Genomic DNA, 14,393 nt, shown 5'->3' with positions numbered 1-14,393 from the left:
GCAGAGCACTCACCCACACATGTGAGGAACTGGGTTGAATCCTCAGCATCACATATAAATGCATAACTAAAATAAGTACTGTGTTCATCTACACTAAAAAAAAAAAAAAAAAAAAAATTTAAATAGTTCCTTACTAATAAACAAACAAAGGATAGAAGTAAAAAAGTCTATTGTCATTCTAATTGTTTTCATAGGACATAAATGATGAGACTCCATGTTTTTAAGACATTGTGCACAGAAGAGTTAAAAGCAGGTTTAGACTGCTATTTTCAGGAGAGCATGCTTGTAAGACTGGTCCTTGGCTGGTGTTACGCTTTGGATCTGCAATGTTCCTCAAAAGTTCATAAGTTGAAGGCCTGGTTCCCAATGTAGCAAGCATTCAGAGGTTAAGACTTTCAGAAAGTGATGGGATCATAAGAGCTCTAACCTCTTCAGTGGATTAATCCACTGTTGGCCTCATGATTTCAACTGGACTGTTAAGAGATGGTAAAAACTATAGGAGATGGGAACTAACTGAAGGAAGTAGATCCTTGGGGGCATGTGCTTAAGGACCATATTTGCCCCCAGTCCCTTCCTCCAGTTGTCTCTTCTTTGGTCAGTATCTTTCCTTTGCCACATCCTTCCACCATTATGTTCTGCCTTGCCTCAGACCCAAAGCAATGGAGCCAAATTAATAATGGTTTGACACCTCTTAAACTGTTAGCCAAAATAAATCTTTCATCCTCTCAGTTGTTGTTCTCAAATATTTTGATCCAGAAATGAAAAGCTGACTAATATAACTAGCTTCTGCAACACTCGATTTTGTTAGGGTTTCCACCATTCACTGATTAAGAATGACTCACTGGCCAGGTACATGTAATCTCAATGGCTCAGGAGGTTGAGGCAGGAGTTCAAAGCCAGACTCACTCAGCAACTTAGCAAGACCTTGTCTCCAAAATAAGCAGCTTAGCAAGACTCTGTCTCCAAAATTAAATGGTTCCTGGAATTAGTGGTCAATTAGTGGTTTAAAAAAAAAAAAGCTAAGTCTATTTGTGGTAACAATATGATTTATGCCCAGTACCTACTTTCCTTTTGGGAGTATAGAATCTTGGTACATATTAGGTAGAGGGCACCTACCACAAATAAAAACCCTGGGAACAGAGTCTCTAACTAGCTTCCCTGATTCACTTGCATCATCACAACTCATTTTGGGGAATTAACATATCCCATGTGACTTTAAGGACTTTGGAAACTTTAGTCTATATTCCACCAGATTTCACCTAATATACCTTTTCCTTTTACAGATTTTTGATTTGTATTCTGTTAAGAAGTCACAGCCAAAAGTATGACTGCATGCTGAATCCTATGGGTGCTCCTGGTAATATCACCAAACAGAGGTGGATCTTGAGGACTAGTATCACAAAGATACAGAAAAGAAAACTATTGTGCTTAAAGGATAACACAAATTCTTACCTCTTCTTTTTTTATATCTTTTTCTTGGTGCTGAAAAAACTCTACCTTCAGGCTTCCTGATGATGGCTGCTCTGGAGGAGGTAGATAACTTTTTGTATTCACAGCATCAAAAAGTTTTTCCACAAATATCTGTGTCTCTAAAAATAAATAAATAAACTAGATTAAAAGACATGACAAAAATTTTGCACTCTTACACATCAGACCTCCAATATGATAAAATATATCTTGACTTATATAAATCTAGAAATTATACTAAAACCAACAGCTTCCCAATCATTATATAATAGCCATGGTAATAATGATTTGTTTAATCTGTTTTCAAGGTAGGAGAGACTGGAATGGCTAGAGCTTCTGGGCCAATCACTTCCTAGTCATGAATAGTCTATTTGATATAGCCCACCCACTATGTAACACAAACACTATTATTATCTAGATATTGACAAAGTGTAAAAGTTGAAAAGCAACATAGCTAGAAAAGAATCAAAGTGGTTTCCTAAGTGATACTAGTTTTGAATAAACATTTAGTCATTTTCTTAATCTTTTAACCTATGTCAGAAAAAAACATCAGCATGCATGAGCATATTCCTGTAATCCCAGAAGCTCAGGAGGCTGAGGCAAGAGGATCACAAGCTCAAAGCAAATTTCAGCAAATAGCAAGATCCTGTCTCTAAATAAAATATAAAAAAGGATTGAGGAAAAAACTTGGAATGGAACCACCATTTGACCCCATTATCCCACTCCTCAGCATATACCCAAAGTTAGCATACTATAGTGACAAGGCCACATCAATGTTAATAGCAGCTCAATTCACAACAGCTAAGCTATGGAACCAACCTAGGTGTCCTTCAACAGATGAATGGATAAATAAATGTGATACATATACACAATGGAATATTACTCAGCCATAAAGAAAAATGAAATTATGGCATTTGCCAGTAAATGGGTGGAAATGGAGAATATCATGCTAACTGAAATAAACCAGTTCCAAAAAACCAAAGACTGAATGTTCTCTGTGATATGTGGATGATGACTCACAATTGGGCAGAGTAGGGTGGAGGTTCACTGGATTGGGGGAAATGGGAACAGGAAAGATAACCCAATGAATCATACATAACTTTACTACATTCATTTATGAATAAACAACCAGCGTTAACTCCACATCATGCACAATCACAAGAACGGGAATTATACTTCATGTATGTTGATGTCAAAATACATTCTGCTGTCATGTATAACTCAAAGAATTAAAATTGTTCTATTTATTTTTTTAATTCATTTTTTAGTTGTAGTTGGACACAATACTTTTATTTATTGTATGTGGTGCTGAGGATCGAACCCAGGGCCTCGCACGTACTAGGCGAGCACTCCACCACTGAGTCACAACCCCAGCCCCCAAAATTGTTCTATATTTAAAAGGGGTGGATAAGGATAGGTCTCAGTGGTTAATTGCTCCTGGGTTCAATCCCTAGTACCAGAAAAAAAAAGAAAGAAGGAATGAGCATATTAATGAGGAAGTTTCCATTTTAAAGCTATGGATATAATCAGAAACAACACTGTTTAACTGTTACAATTACAACCTATCTCATACTAAATTCCTTTAATGCTCTATGAATAATCTTACTATAAATAATTTATTAAAACAATAACAAAATACTAATTTTAAAACCAAAGGTCTTACCTTTTTGAAGAAATACATCCAGCTGATCAATACATAATGCCTTTAACTCTTTTTCACTTTTGTCTTTCTTTACCAAAGCCAGAACATATTTTGCTAGGGCTGATGGATCTGCGTCACAGCTAAAAAAAAAAAAAAAAAAAAAAAAAGAATGTTGAGGGGTCTGGGGTTGCGTCTCAGTGGTAGAGTGCTCATCTAGCATGTGTGAGTCACTGGGTTCAATCCTCAGCACCACATGAAAAAAATAAAGGTACTGTGTCCATCAACAACTAAGAAAAAAAATTTCTAAAAAAAAAAAAAATGTTGAAGAAAATTTAGCTATAAATAACAGCACATCCTATAAATTTTAGGTACAAACTGACTTATAAGATATTACAGTTGTAAATTAATATGTGTAAAAATACTGCCTCATACAAGGCACTGAAGAAATATGTTCTCCTTATGTTAAAACACCTTACATATCATAAATTCTATTATTCATACAAGAAATGATACACATAAAAAATGACAAAGTTTTCATCTTAGAGAAATCAGTTTGTTAAAAGGGTAGAGAAGAACTTTATACAGTTTGTTACCATTTGTTGGGGAGGAGGAGAAATCAGGTATTCAGATTGCTTACGTTTGAATAATATATATATGATTCAAAGGATAGAAGGATTAAAAAAAACAACTAATAACTATGGTTATTTGTGTCAGGGGAGTGATGGTGAGATCCAAGAGCAGAAAGGACAGGAAGGAAAGTTTCTGATGAGTGAATCATGTTCAAGATTTAACCCTAAATTTCACTGTCCAAAGTCTACACTTACAACCACAACACTAGACTGCTTCTTACAAAAAGTTGCCCAGAAACCAGACCTCCAATTTTCACATCTAGTTGGTTTATTTCAGTTAGCATGATATTTTCCATTTCCACCCATTTACAGGCAAATGCCATAATTTCATTTTTTATGGCTGAGTAATATTCTATTGTGTATATGTACTGCATTTTATTTAACAATTCATCTGTTGAAGGACACCTACCTCCTTCTTTTATTCTCCCCTTTTCAGTTTAATTTTCAAAGCCCATTATTTAAAACAGTCTCTAACCAATTTCTCAATCTCCGATATTTTTCCTTTTACCATCCTTCTAACTCATGGGCTTGGTGAAATCCCAACCTAGAACTGCCACCATGCCCAGCTGGCTAACTACTTTTTAAAATCTGTTAAGAATTCAAAATATAAACTAGAATCAATGTTTATAATTTCATATCTAAAACCAAAACAACTTGCACTTGGGAGGCAATTTTTTTCAAGTTATATATGTCATTCCATCATTATTTCTGTATTCTGAAAACAAAGAAAAGGTATGTACTTGGCAAATTTGAGCAGAAAATAAAATGTTTGATTAGGAATGGAAAGGCTAAAGATGTCCTACTTTTTTTTACTTAATTAGAAGTACCAATACTACATTATCTGAACACCTAGTAATGATAATCTGCTATGAAAAGCTAATGAAAGCATTTAAATTTACCTAATCAAAAGAAAATCATACTCAGATAGTAAGGGGTTATTAAAAAAAATAGTCTCCATGGCAAGCAAGACTGTTAAGGAGATATTTTGCTATACTAGTTGCCACTGCTACTAACAGGTTTGTGATGTGAATGACACAAAATTATCAGAGCTAGATTATTTCCTCTACTAAAAGTGGGACTAAAATCTTCTTACAAACCATAAGAAAGGGGGCAAGGAAAATCAATTTTTGAAAATGTGACATACTTCCTTCCTATTTAGGAAACCGGTTTTATTTTCCCTGTGTACTTTTTAACCACCCCTGCAAAACAATCATAAAATCTGCCATTAAAGAATGATTCTGACCAAACTGCTTTAACTCTCATCACCTGTTGGGGGTACAGGTGGGAGAAGAAGAGTAAAGAAAACAAAAATTTAAAAAAAGAAAATCAGAAACTACAAAATAAGAAGGCAGGACCTTACTTACCAACCACATTGGTAGAAAGCAGGCAAAGGGGGAATACCTTAACTATTTAGTGAAAAATATATTAAAATAAGATTAAAGTGTGAAACGGTAAGGGGGAAACATAATTCATAATGATGCAATAAAACAGAGAGAGAATAGTGCGGCTCTCCCATGTAGAAGAGTGCTACGGCTTGAAGTTCTAGGTGTCACGTTTTATATTTTTTAAAAAAACAGATTCTTAGAAAATGCTCAAGATGGTAAATAGATGTCATTATTAGATGGCTTATGAGGGATTCTCAGCCTAGAGAATAGAAATGTCAGAGAACTCAGTAATCCTGCAAATAACTGACGGCTATCACAAGAAAGAAGAATTACATTTATTCAAATGTCCTCCATGGGATATAATTACAAAGAGTAAATAAAAACAGATTTTTGTCTTAAAATAGATGTACTTAAAAAAAAAAAAAAGGCCTCCCCAAAGCAAAATAAACTGCCTAAAAGTACAATAAACTACCTGAAAGAGAATTCTTCATTATTAGAATGATTTCAAGTATAGACTGAAAAATCCCTGGCAGATAAGCACTGGACTAGATAGTAAATGCCCCACAAACCTGAAAGAGCATAATCATTAGATTTAATTTTGTTCACAAGATATCATGCAAACATATGAAACATCCCTTCTCATTACCAACCTACCTAGCTATATGTATGTGAAAAATAAAAAATATCTTTAAAAAATTACACTATAAATCACATACCATAAAAGATGTTTTACTGAAAAAATAAAAATTCAAAAACTAATTTTTTTAACTCTTAGAACCTGGGCCTATCATGGATCATCTTCATCTTCATAAAGTTTGAATAAAATAAAATAACTTATTATGTTTGGCTTGGTGGTTATCTTCCAATATTGCATTCAATACTCAAATACTTAATATATACTCAGTATGGCAGACATTATTCTAGATACTGAGGATATAACTTTGAAAAGAATAAAGTACCTGTCCCCACAGAATTTATATTAGGGTTGAGAGGACACACATATACACACACATATTTATGTAAATAATATGTACTGTCATATAGATAAGTGCTCTATAGAAAACTAATTCAGGGCAAGATAATGCATAGAGGAGGAGGAAAAACTAGAGAGAAGAAAGGAGAGAGGGAAGCAGGGAGGGAGGAAATGAGTGAAGAATTACAATCTTAGATGAGATCATCCAGGACTGACTCTTGACAAATTGTTTTAAATAGAGATCTGAATCTAGGCAGGGATTGCAATGAAGTACAACAAGATGTTTTATGGGAACAGTCCAGACCCAGTGAACCCAAGAGAAAGAGAGTCTAAGGCAAAAGCCTATTTGACATAATACAAGGAAAGAGATTCCAGTGAAATGGAGCAAAATGAGCATTCACCAACATATAAATTTCGAATCTTTCATCTCTTCAAGGATTTCAAATTAATTGCTTCAGTGAATTTTGACAAATTAAACATCCAGATCACCTTAAAACCATTCACATAATGATTTAAAGGCATAAAAATAAAACTTTATCTTTGAATATGCCATGTGAAGAATACAACAGATAAGAATGCCATTTTTATTTTGGAGGTTCACCTTCTTGTATAATTTTAGTAAGCATAGGGGTGACTATCTAACAGGGTTATTTTTCTTCCAGCTATATATGAGGAAGTATACAAACTAAATAAATTTGATAAGTCAAAGTAATACAGAATATCAAATGCTATAATAAATTCTCCCCCAAAGAACTGGACTTTCTTAATATTGTTTAAATAACATGAATCAAAGTGCCCCTAGAAATAAGGGTTGCAATTTTTCCTAACATACTCATCATATAATTGTGTTAGTTTATGATTTAGAATTTTTCAAAACAGTAATGAAACAAAGAAAACTATAACACTCCACAATAATATTTCAGGAGTTTGTTTTGCTCAAGTTTCTTGGAGGCTTTAGAAATTCAGTGGAAGATAACTGATAGAATTTAACCCCAGCTTCCATTTTCAGTAATCTTGAAAAGAAGGAGCTGGAGGTGGTAGTGGGAATTAAAAATTAAATTTAAATATGTTAACTCAGTAACTGAAGAACACGGATATACACCCACATCTGTTCCTACCAATTTTTCATTTTATATTCGTGAAGAATACCTAATTTGCATCAGTCATAATTCTTTATTCTGTACTTATGATTACTTTTAAAAACCCAAATTTCAAGCAACAAATATGATACACACACTGAAATTTTTAATTGCTGTAGTTTATTGTGCAGTTTCATATAATGCAAGTAAGGCAAAACAGATTGATTGTGGTTAACTGTTAAAGTACATGTTATTCATTAAGAATTATCATATGCTCAGTTCATTCTACAAAATAAAATTACCACCAAAACATATTGAAACATGATCTGAACATAAGATTCACACAATCCACTTAATTTCCTCCCACCTTTCTTTACAAGAGGGGATCTCCAATGTTTTCTCAGATTCCCTTTACGTAAAAATTAGAACTCCAAAGAGCTTTTAGGGCTATAACTATCAATATTTATTATATTAATAATGAAAGTGAGAAAGTTTTTAATTCCTTTAAACTAACAACCAATTACAACTTAGCATGAATATTATTTTCTTGAAGTCATCAAAGGAAGTATTGCTACAAATAAATGAAAAATCCAAAAGCATCACCAGCTTTAGGCATAGCTGTAAATAGGAGTTCAAGAGATATTACCAGGATACTACTTTGCTTTCCCTTTAGAGCATCTCATTTTTAGACCACAGAGAAGCAACAATAGACCCACAGCTATGTTATTCTCATAGCCAGAGAAAGGAACCTATCATTCTCTCCCTCAGGGTCTGTACTGGCCCATACTGAAAATGACTCAACCTCCCAGTCTGGGTCATATCCCCTCCGCAAGGTCAGGGATAAATAGAATTCCAAGACTGACCACCTCACTTAAACTAGATACTGTACTTTTTACAGGGGTGGAGGGAAATCCTATATTTTATAAAACAAAAGATTTTTTACAAGAATTATAATATTTCACGTTTTGTTCAAATACCTTTAAATATCCTGTTAATAGAAGGCAGATCAATACTTCTGCATTCCATCTGTTGTGACACTGTTTGGAAGTACATGAAGAAAATCTGGTCCTACACAGATTTATAGTTTAAAAAAAAAAAAAAAGAAAGAAAGAAAGAAAAATGGGAACCTCACGGGTGACGTGAAAGTGTTTTAGGGAAACTCTAGGAGTCCTCACACCACACATGAGAATCACTGCTTTAAAAGTGATTAAGACATTTGTCTAATTTCAAGACAAATTAATATCTTCACAATCTCAAAGACCCAATAATCAGATCACAAAATCAAAGAAAAAGTTTGTACTGTTCAGTGCAAAGAGCAGTAACCCAAATAGCAAATTAAGCACACATACTCGTGGGCATAACATCATACCTCTCTTAGTTCTCTTTTCTGGGGGGACTAAACCTAGGGGCATTTAACCACTGAGTCACAGCCCCAGCCTTTTTTTTTTTTTAATATATCTTATTTAAAATGAGACAGGGTCTCGCTGAGTTGCTGAGGCTAGCTTTGAACTGGTGATCCTCCTGCCTCAGCGTCCTGAGCTGCTGGGATTACAGGCATGTGCCATGATGCCCAGCAAAAAAACTCTTAAGAGAAAATTGGAATGGCAATATGGAAACACACAACAAAATTCCACATTTAGATATTTGTTGGTATTTTTTATTCTAATTCATAGTTGAAGAAGTATTTGAGTTTTCTGGAAAAAGTATAGTTTCCAATAGTCATCATTTTATTTACATTCTACCTAGTTACAAAATAGAGATCTCAGGTAATCCATCCCTTCTGTTATTAAAAGATGACATAAAAGGCTAGTAATATTTTCTTTCATGACCAAGCAAAGGCAGAATTTTCCAAGAGAAAGAGTACCAAGGACTACAAATATAAACTATCATTCTATTGTATAAACTAGGCCAAGTCAGTTAAACCATTAACATCTATTTCTTAAATATTTAAAAATAAAACAACATACTGGCTAAAGTTGTGTGGTAGGCTACACCTAATACACATTCACTTCTAAGTCTTTTTTAATATTGCCAACAAAATTTTCTAATACTGATAATGATGCTGAATATTTTCCTTTAAAAGGAGTAATTATAGACCTTTTTTGATTCAGAAATCTCAGGACTAAGAAATTAATCTTTAGTTTCTTCATCTGAGGAAACAGCTGTTTTGTCAAATTAGAAATAATTGTAAATGTGTTCAAGGAAGGTTTTTTTTTTTTTTCTTTTTTTATACTGGGGAATGAACCTGGGGGCACTTTACCACTAAGCTACATACCCAGTTCTATCTTTTATTTTGAGACCGGGTCTAGCTAAGTTGCTCAGGGCCTCACTAAAGTTGCTGAGGCTAGCCTTGAACTTGAGATCCTCCAGCCTCAACCTTCCAAAAATCTCTGTGATTACAAGTATGCACCACCATGCCCAGCAAGAAGACATTAACCTGGTAAACATCATAACACAGGTTCAAGAATTACTGAAGAATAAATTACAATAAAAATTTGAAAGTTATAAAATGTCTATACTTACTTCTAAGAATATGCTTTATTTTAAATTCTGGCTGCATTTTAAGTAATATATTTGCTTTCGAGCTCACCCACTTAGTCCTAAGCCATATTGCTGGCCTTTCTTTGAAGAAGTCTGGTATTGTTTAAGAAGAAAAGAAAAGCATGGACTGAATCCCAAAATACCTGGGGTTTTTAAATTTCTAATCCGGCATTAATTCTACTTATTCACTAAGTATATAATCCTGGGTTAGCATTTTACTTCTCCAGGCTTCAGTTTACATATTTTTAAAATAAAAACACTAAACTACAACATTTGAAAAAGTGGGTCATTTCAAGGAGTAAAATGTTAAGCTTTCCCCATCAATGCACCTTTTCTGTTTTCTGCTCTTCCCATTCCTAATAACTTTTAGCTAACTGAACTTTAAAATTCAGTATACTGTTAGAATCTTTAGGGGCAAAAGAAATTTTTCCCTTTATGTCTTTTTTCAAGAACCATGGGATGCCATTTTCTCAGCATATGCAAGCAAATTTTAAAGCTCTGGGAGGGATACATAACAACTAAATTCTACTAAATAGAAACATTTTATATATTTCCCCTAAGTTGAAGACCTAAAGATCTATACATATTTCTACCACTGCTAAATTGTAACTGTTTTATGTTTGTCTGTTTCCCCTCAAGGGGATTCTAGGTAACTATGTCTGCCTTTTTTCCTAGAACCAACCACAATGTATTGAGAAGTATCTACTAATTACCAACATTACACAAAAGGTCATATAGAAGTAGAGGCAAAGCAACCAAAACTCAGAAAAAGCATGTCTTAATTGATGTCACAATTAGGACAAATGTATAAGTGTACTAATGAATTCATAAATCTGTCACAGACACAAAAATGTAAATAAAAATGCCTCTAACATTTTGACAAGTTCCTCTTCCTTTGACAAGTTGTCTTTTCTTCCTATATCCTGACTACTCAGACTTAACCTCCTGTGCACATTTAGCACACATTTTCCAAGATTACCACCTTCTCTCTTGCTAAGCACCTAGACTAAGTACCACCTACAAAGTCCAAGTTTAGTTATTTCACAATTCACTCCTAAACTAGAATGATCAACTGCTTGCTAAAATTGTCTCCACAATACAAATTAAAATTAAATTATCTACACACCATAAGCAGCATTCTTGAAAAAATATCTGATCGAGTTGCTCCTACTTCAATCTTCTCCAATTTTCCAAAATATCCAAATTCCAGCATGGCAGTAAAACCTCCTCTTAATCTGAAATCAATAAAGGCTATGTGGCTTCAGAAGCCTCTTCTTAGCCCTAATGAATACAGGTGGTTCCTCAAAACCTCATGTATCCTCACAGAACTTAACTTTTATTTCAATTTGACCTATTTAATCTCATCAGAGGCACCCCAAAATTAACAAAATTCAATCTGAAAAATACACACACACACACACACACACACACACACCCCACTCTTTATTTACTGTTAATATATAGAGCAGTTTTCAAAATCAGATCTACTTCTTCCAATCAATATTCTATTATGGAATTAAACTATTTAAAATGGTAACTTAAGTACTTGAGATCATGAAAGAACATAATATAAGCATTAAAAGGTCAGTTTTCCACTGCTAAATCAAATACCTGAGATAATCAACTACAAACAGTTTTGTTTTAGCTTAATTTTAGAGGTTTGGGCCTATTATCATACATCATGTTGGAAGCTGGAAGCAGAACAAAAGTATTCATTTCATGGCTAGGAAGTGAACAAGAGTGAGGAAGTGGATGGGGTTCCACTATCTCCTTCAAGAAAACACAGCACCTTCAATGACCTAAAAATCTTCCAGGAGGACCTCCCAATAACACTAAGTCTGAGGACCACAGCTTTAACACACAGCCTTTTGGGAACACTCTAGATTCAAAGTATAGCAGTCATAAGTGATAGCAGGCCATGAAGTACCTGTTATCTTTTAAACTCATACAAGGAACAACAAATAAATCATCTCCTGAACTGCATATTAATGTTTATGTGAAATTTATAGTCACACAAAATTTTATTTACAACTGACTTCATTTAAATTTCATAATTTTTATATCAACTTTTAAACTTCCAACAAGCAATGGAAAATAAATAACTGAAGAATATATGTATAGCAATAGAGTGTATAGGATATGAGAATTCAAAAAACTATAAAAAACTCAAAAATAGTCTAGAATTTATAATGACATTCATTACATTATGTCCAGTCACTTGTTAAAAATGGTTCTTTAAAACCATGGGGAGGGGTTAAAAATGCAATACAGGACATAATTAAGTAAGTTTATCTGGACTAATAGGTTTAAAGAAACAAGAAAATACCTGGCCAAGCTTCCAAACATTCATCTCCCCCTCTTTTTGTGGTGCTTAGGGTTGAGCCCAGGGCACTCTACCACTGAGTTACACATCCCCAGTCTTTCTTATTTTTTATTTTGAGACGGGTCTAGTTAAGTTGCCCAGGTTGGGTTGAACTTGTGATCCTCCTGTCTCAGCCTCCCAAACAGCTGGAATTATAGGCCTGAGCCACCTCACCCAGCCAAACATCCAGTTCTTAATCCTAAAAAACCCTCCAACAATAACATTAGATGATTTCTGGCAATCAATTCCTACTAATGAGAACAAAGTGTATATACACATGGAAAAATACACAGAGAAAGATGTATATTTATAGAGTCAAAAAATAGGAAAACAACCTAAATGACAGGAACAAAATAGTTATACAAAGTGTAGTATGTCCACACAATGACACTAAATTTCAGGCATTTTAAACATAAAAACTATATGTTATACTAAAAGTCCAAAAGAAAAGACATTTCAAACCCTTCTGCTATATTTGCTATCTTTTCACACTGTGAAAAATTAATTTAAGAGGCTAGCATCTGCTATAACTTGGATGTCACCACCATAACTCACGTTAAAATTGTATCCCCATCATGAGGTAGAACCAGGCAAGGTCTTCAGGAAGTAATCAGAATTAGATGAAGTCATGAGAGTAGAGCTCTCATGATTGCATTAATGAGCCTATTTGGACTTGCTATGTGCTGCTCCATACCAACTGCCTTGAGACTTCAGACAATACTCATCAGAAAGAAGAAGAAAGAAGGCTCTCACCGGATATGGTCCTTCAACCTGAGACTTTCCAGTCTCTGGAACTGTGAGAAATAAGTTTATTTTCTTTATAAATTACCCAATTTGTGTTACTGAGTTGCAGCAACAGAAATGGACTAAGACTGGTCACACAGGTCATACTGTAAATACAACACTATTCAAACAAATTGCATTATGTTCACTAAATGTAACACTATGGAGACACTGGAAAGAATAGGATTCTACTTAATAATATACCCTTATGGCAGGATATGCAGTGTTACCTGGAATATTAGTTGCAGTAGCATGGGCATAATATGAGCTAATAAATTTTTAAAAATTATCTACTTACATAAATATGTAATAAGTGTGTGTTAAGTTTTACATGTTTATAAGTATATGTGAGAATAAGAAAGGGGACATAAGACTCACTTTTAGTTTATATTTTTATACTATTTTAATTAAAGTAAGCATGTATTATTATCAAGTAAAAGATTTAACAAGAAACTGTGTTAATCTGAACTAAAAATAGTATTGACATTATTATAATAATTATACATTACTCTAACAATGAAATACTACTCAATAATAAAATGAAACAAAGTATTTGCGACAGTATAAACTTTTTAAACATTATTTTTAAAAGAAGTCTTACACAAAAGAATACATACTCAATGATTCCATATGTAAGAAGTTCTAAAATAGGCAATACTAATATATAGTGGCAAAAAAATCAGAATAGTGTTTACAGGCAATACTAATATATAATGGCAAAAAAAAAATCAGAATAGTGCTTTCTTCTAGTGACAAGTGTGGTCATAAGAAGGAGAATGATGAAAACTTTTCAGGGTGATGTCAATGTTCTTTACCTTGATGGGAGACTGGGTTACAACAATGGATGCATTTGTTGAATTCATTAAATGGTACACTTAATATCTATCTGTATATTTGATTGTACATAAACTCTAAAATTTAAAAAGAAAACTAAACCAATACTGAACTGTAATGATATACATCTTTGGGGTAAAGTGCACTGATGTCTACAATTTACTTTTAAATGAATCAAAGAGGACACAGTAACATGTACACTAAAATGTTAATGGCAGAATCTAAGCAATGGGTGTATCACTGTAAGATTCAAAACATGTTTCTTATATATTTGACTTCTCATATACTATAATCCTGTGGGGGAGAGGGTTAAGCAAAAATAGGCAGAAAATTCTGAAAATGAGTATTATTAACAGGGAACTAATCTTACAGGTAATTATAAATCCCCCCAAAATAAAATTGTGGTATAATAGACATAGATCAATAACACATATAGAAAGTTAGAAAAAACCCAAATGTACATAAAAATTTATTATAGAATTAAGGTAGTCTCCCAAATCATTAGGAAAACACATATATTATGCAGTTAATTGTATAAGGATAAATTTGTACACATGTGAATATAATAAATCAAGAGCACTGGATCCAAATATATTTCAGGTGGGTAGAAGACTGAGGTATTCAAAATAAGACTGAGGTATTCACTGTCAGGGGTGATGGTGCATGACTGTAATCCCAGCACCTTGGGAGGCTGAGAC

General features: G+C 33.6%; 1 protein-coding gene across 13 annotated transcripts in view; it reads right to left on the bottom strand.

Moving 5' to 3' along the window:
- Positions 1–14,393, bottom strand: part of Rbm26 (RNA binding motif protein 26) — a 72,861-nt gene that overhangs the window by 47,486 nt on the left and 10,982 nt on the right. For all 13 annotated transcript variants that reach the window (XR_013423293.1, XR_013423295.1, XR_013423294.1 and 10 more), the window contains exons 2-3: positions 3,131–3,249; positions 1,453–1,589 (exon numbers count right to left, since the gene is read on the bottom strand). Coding sequence is in view for 3 of the 13 variants with exons in the window: in XM_021726074.3 (XP_021581749.1) it covers positions 1,453–1,589; positions 3,131–3,249 (256 nt within the window). In the remaining 10 variants the exon portion in view is untranslated. The remainder of the gene's footprint in view (positions 1–1,452; positions 1,590–3,130; positions 3,250–14,393) is intronic.

The sequence above is a fragment of the Ictidomys tridecemlineatus genome, chromosome 6, assembly GCF_052094955.1.
Source record: "Ictidomys tridecemlineatus isolate mIctTri1 chromosome 6, mIctTri1.hap1, whole genome shotgun sequence".
Lineage (NCBI taxonomy): Eukaryota > Metazoa > Chordata > Mammalia > Rodentia > Sciuridae > Ictidomys > Ictidomys tridecemlineatus.
Note: the sequence above shows the minus strand (reverse complement) of the source record. Positions and strands in the feature narration are given on the sequence as shown.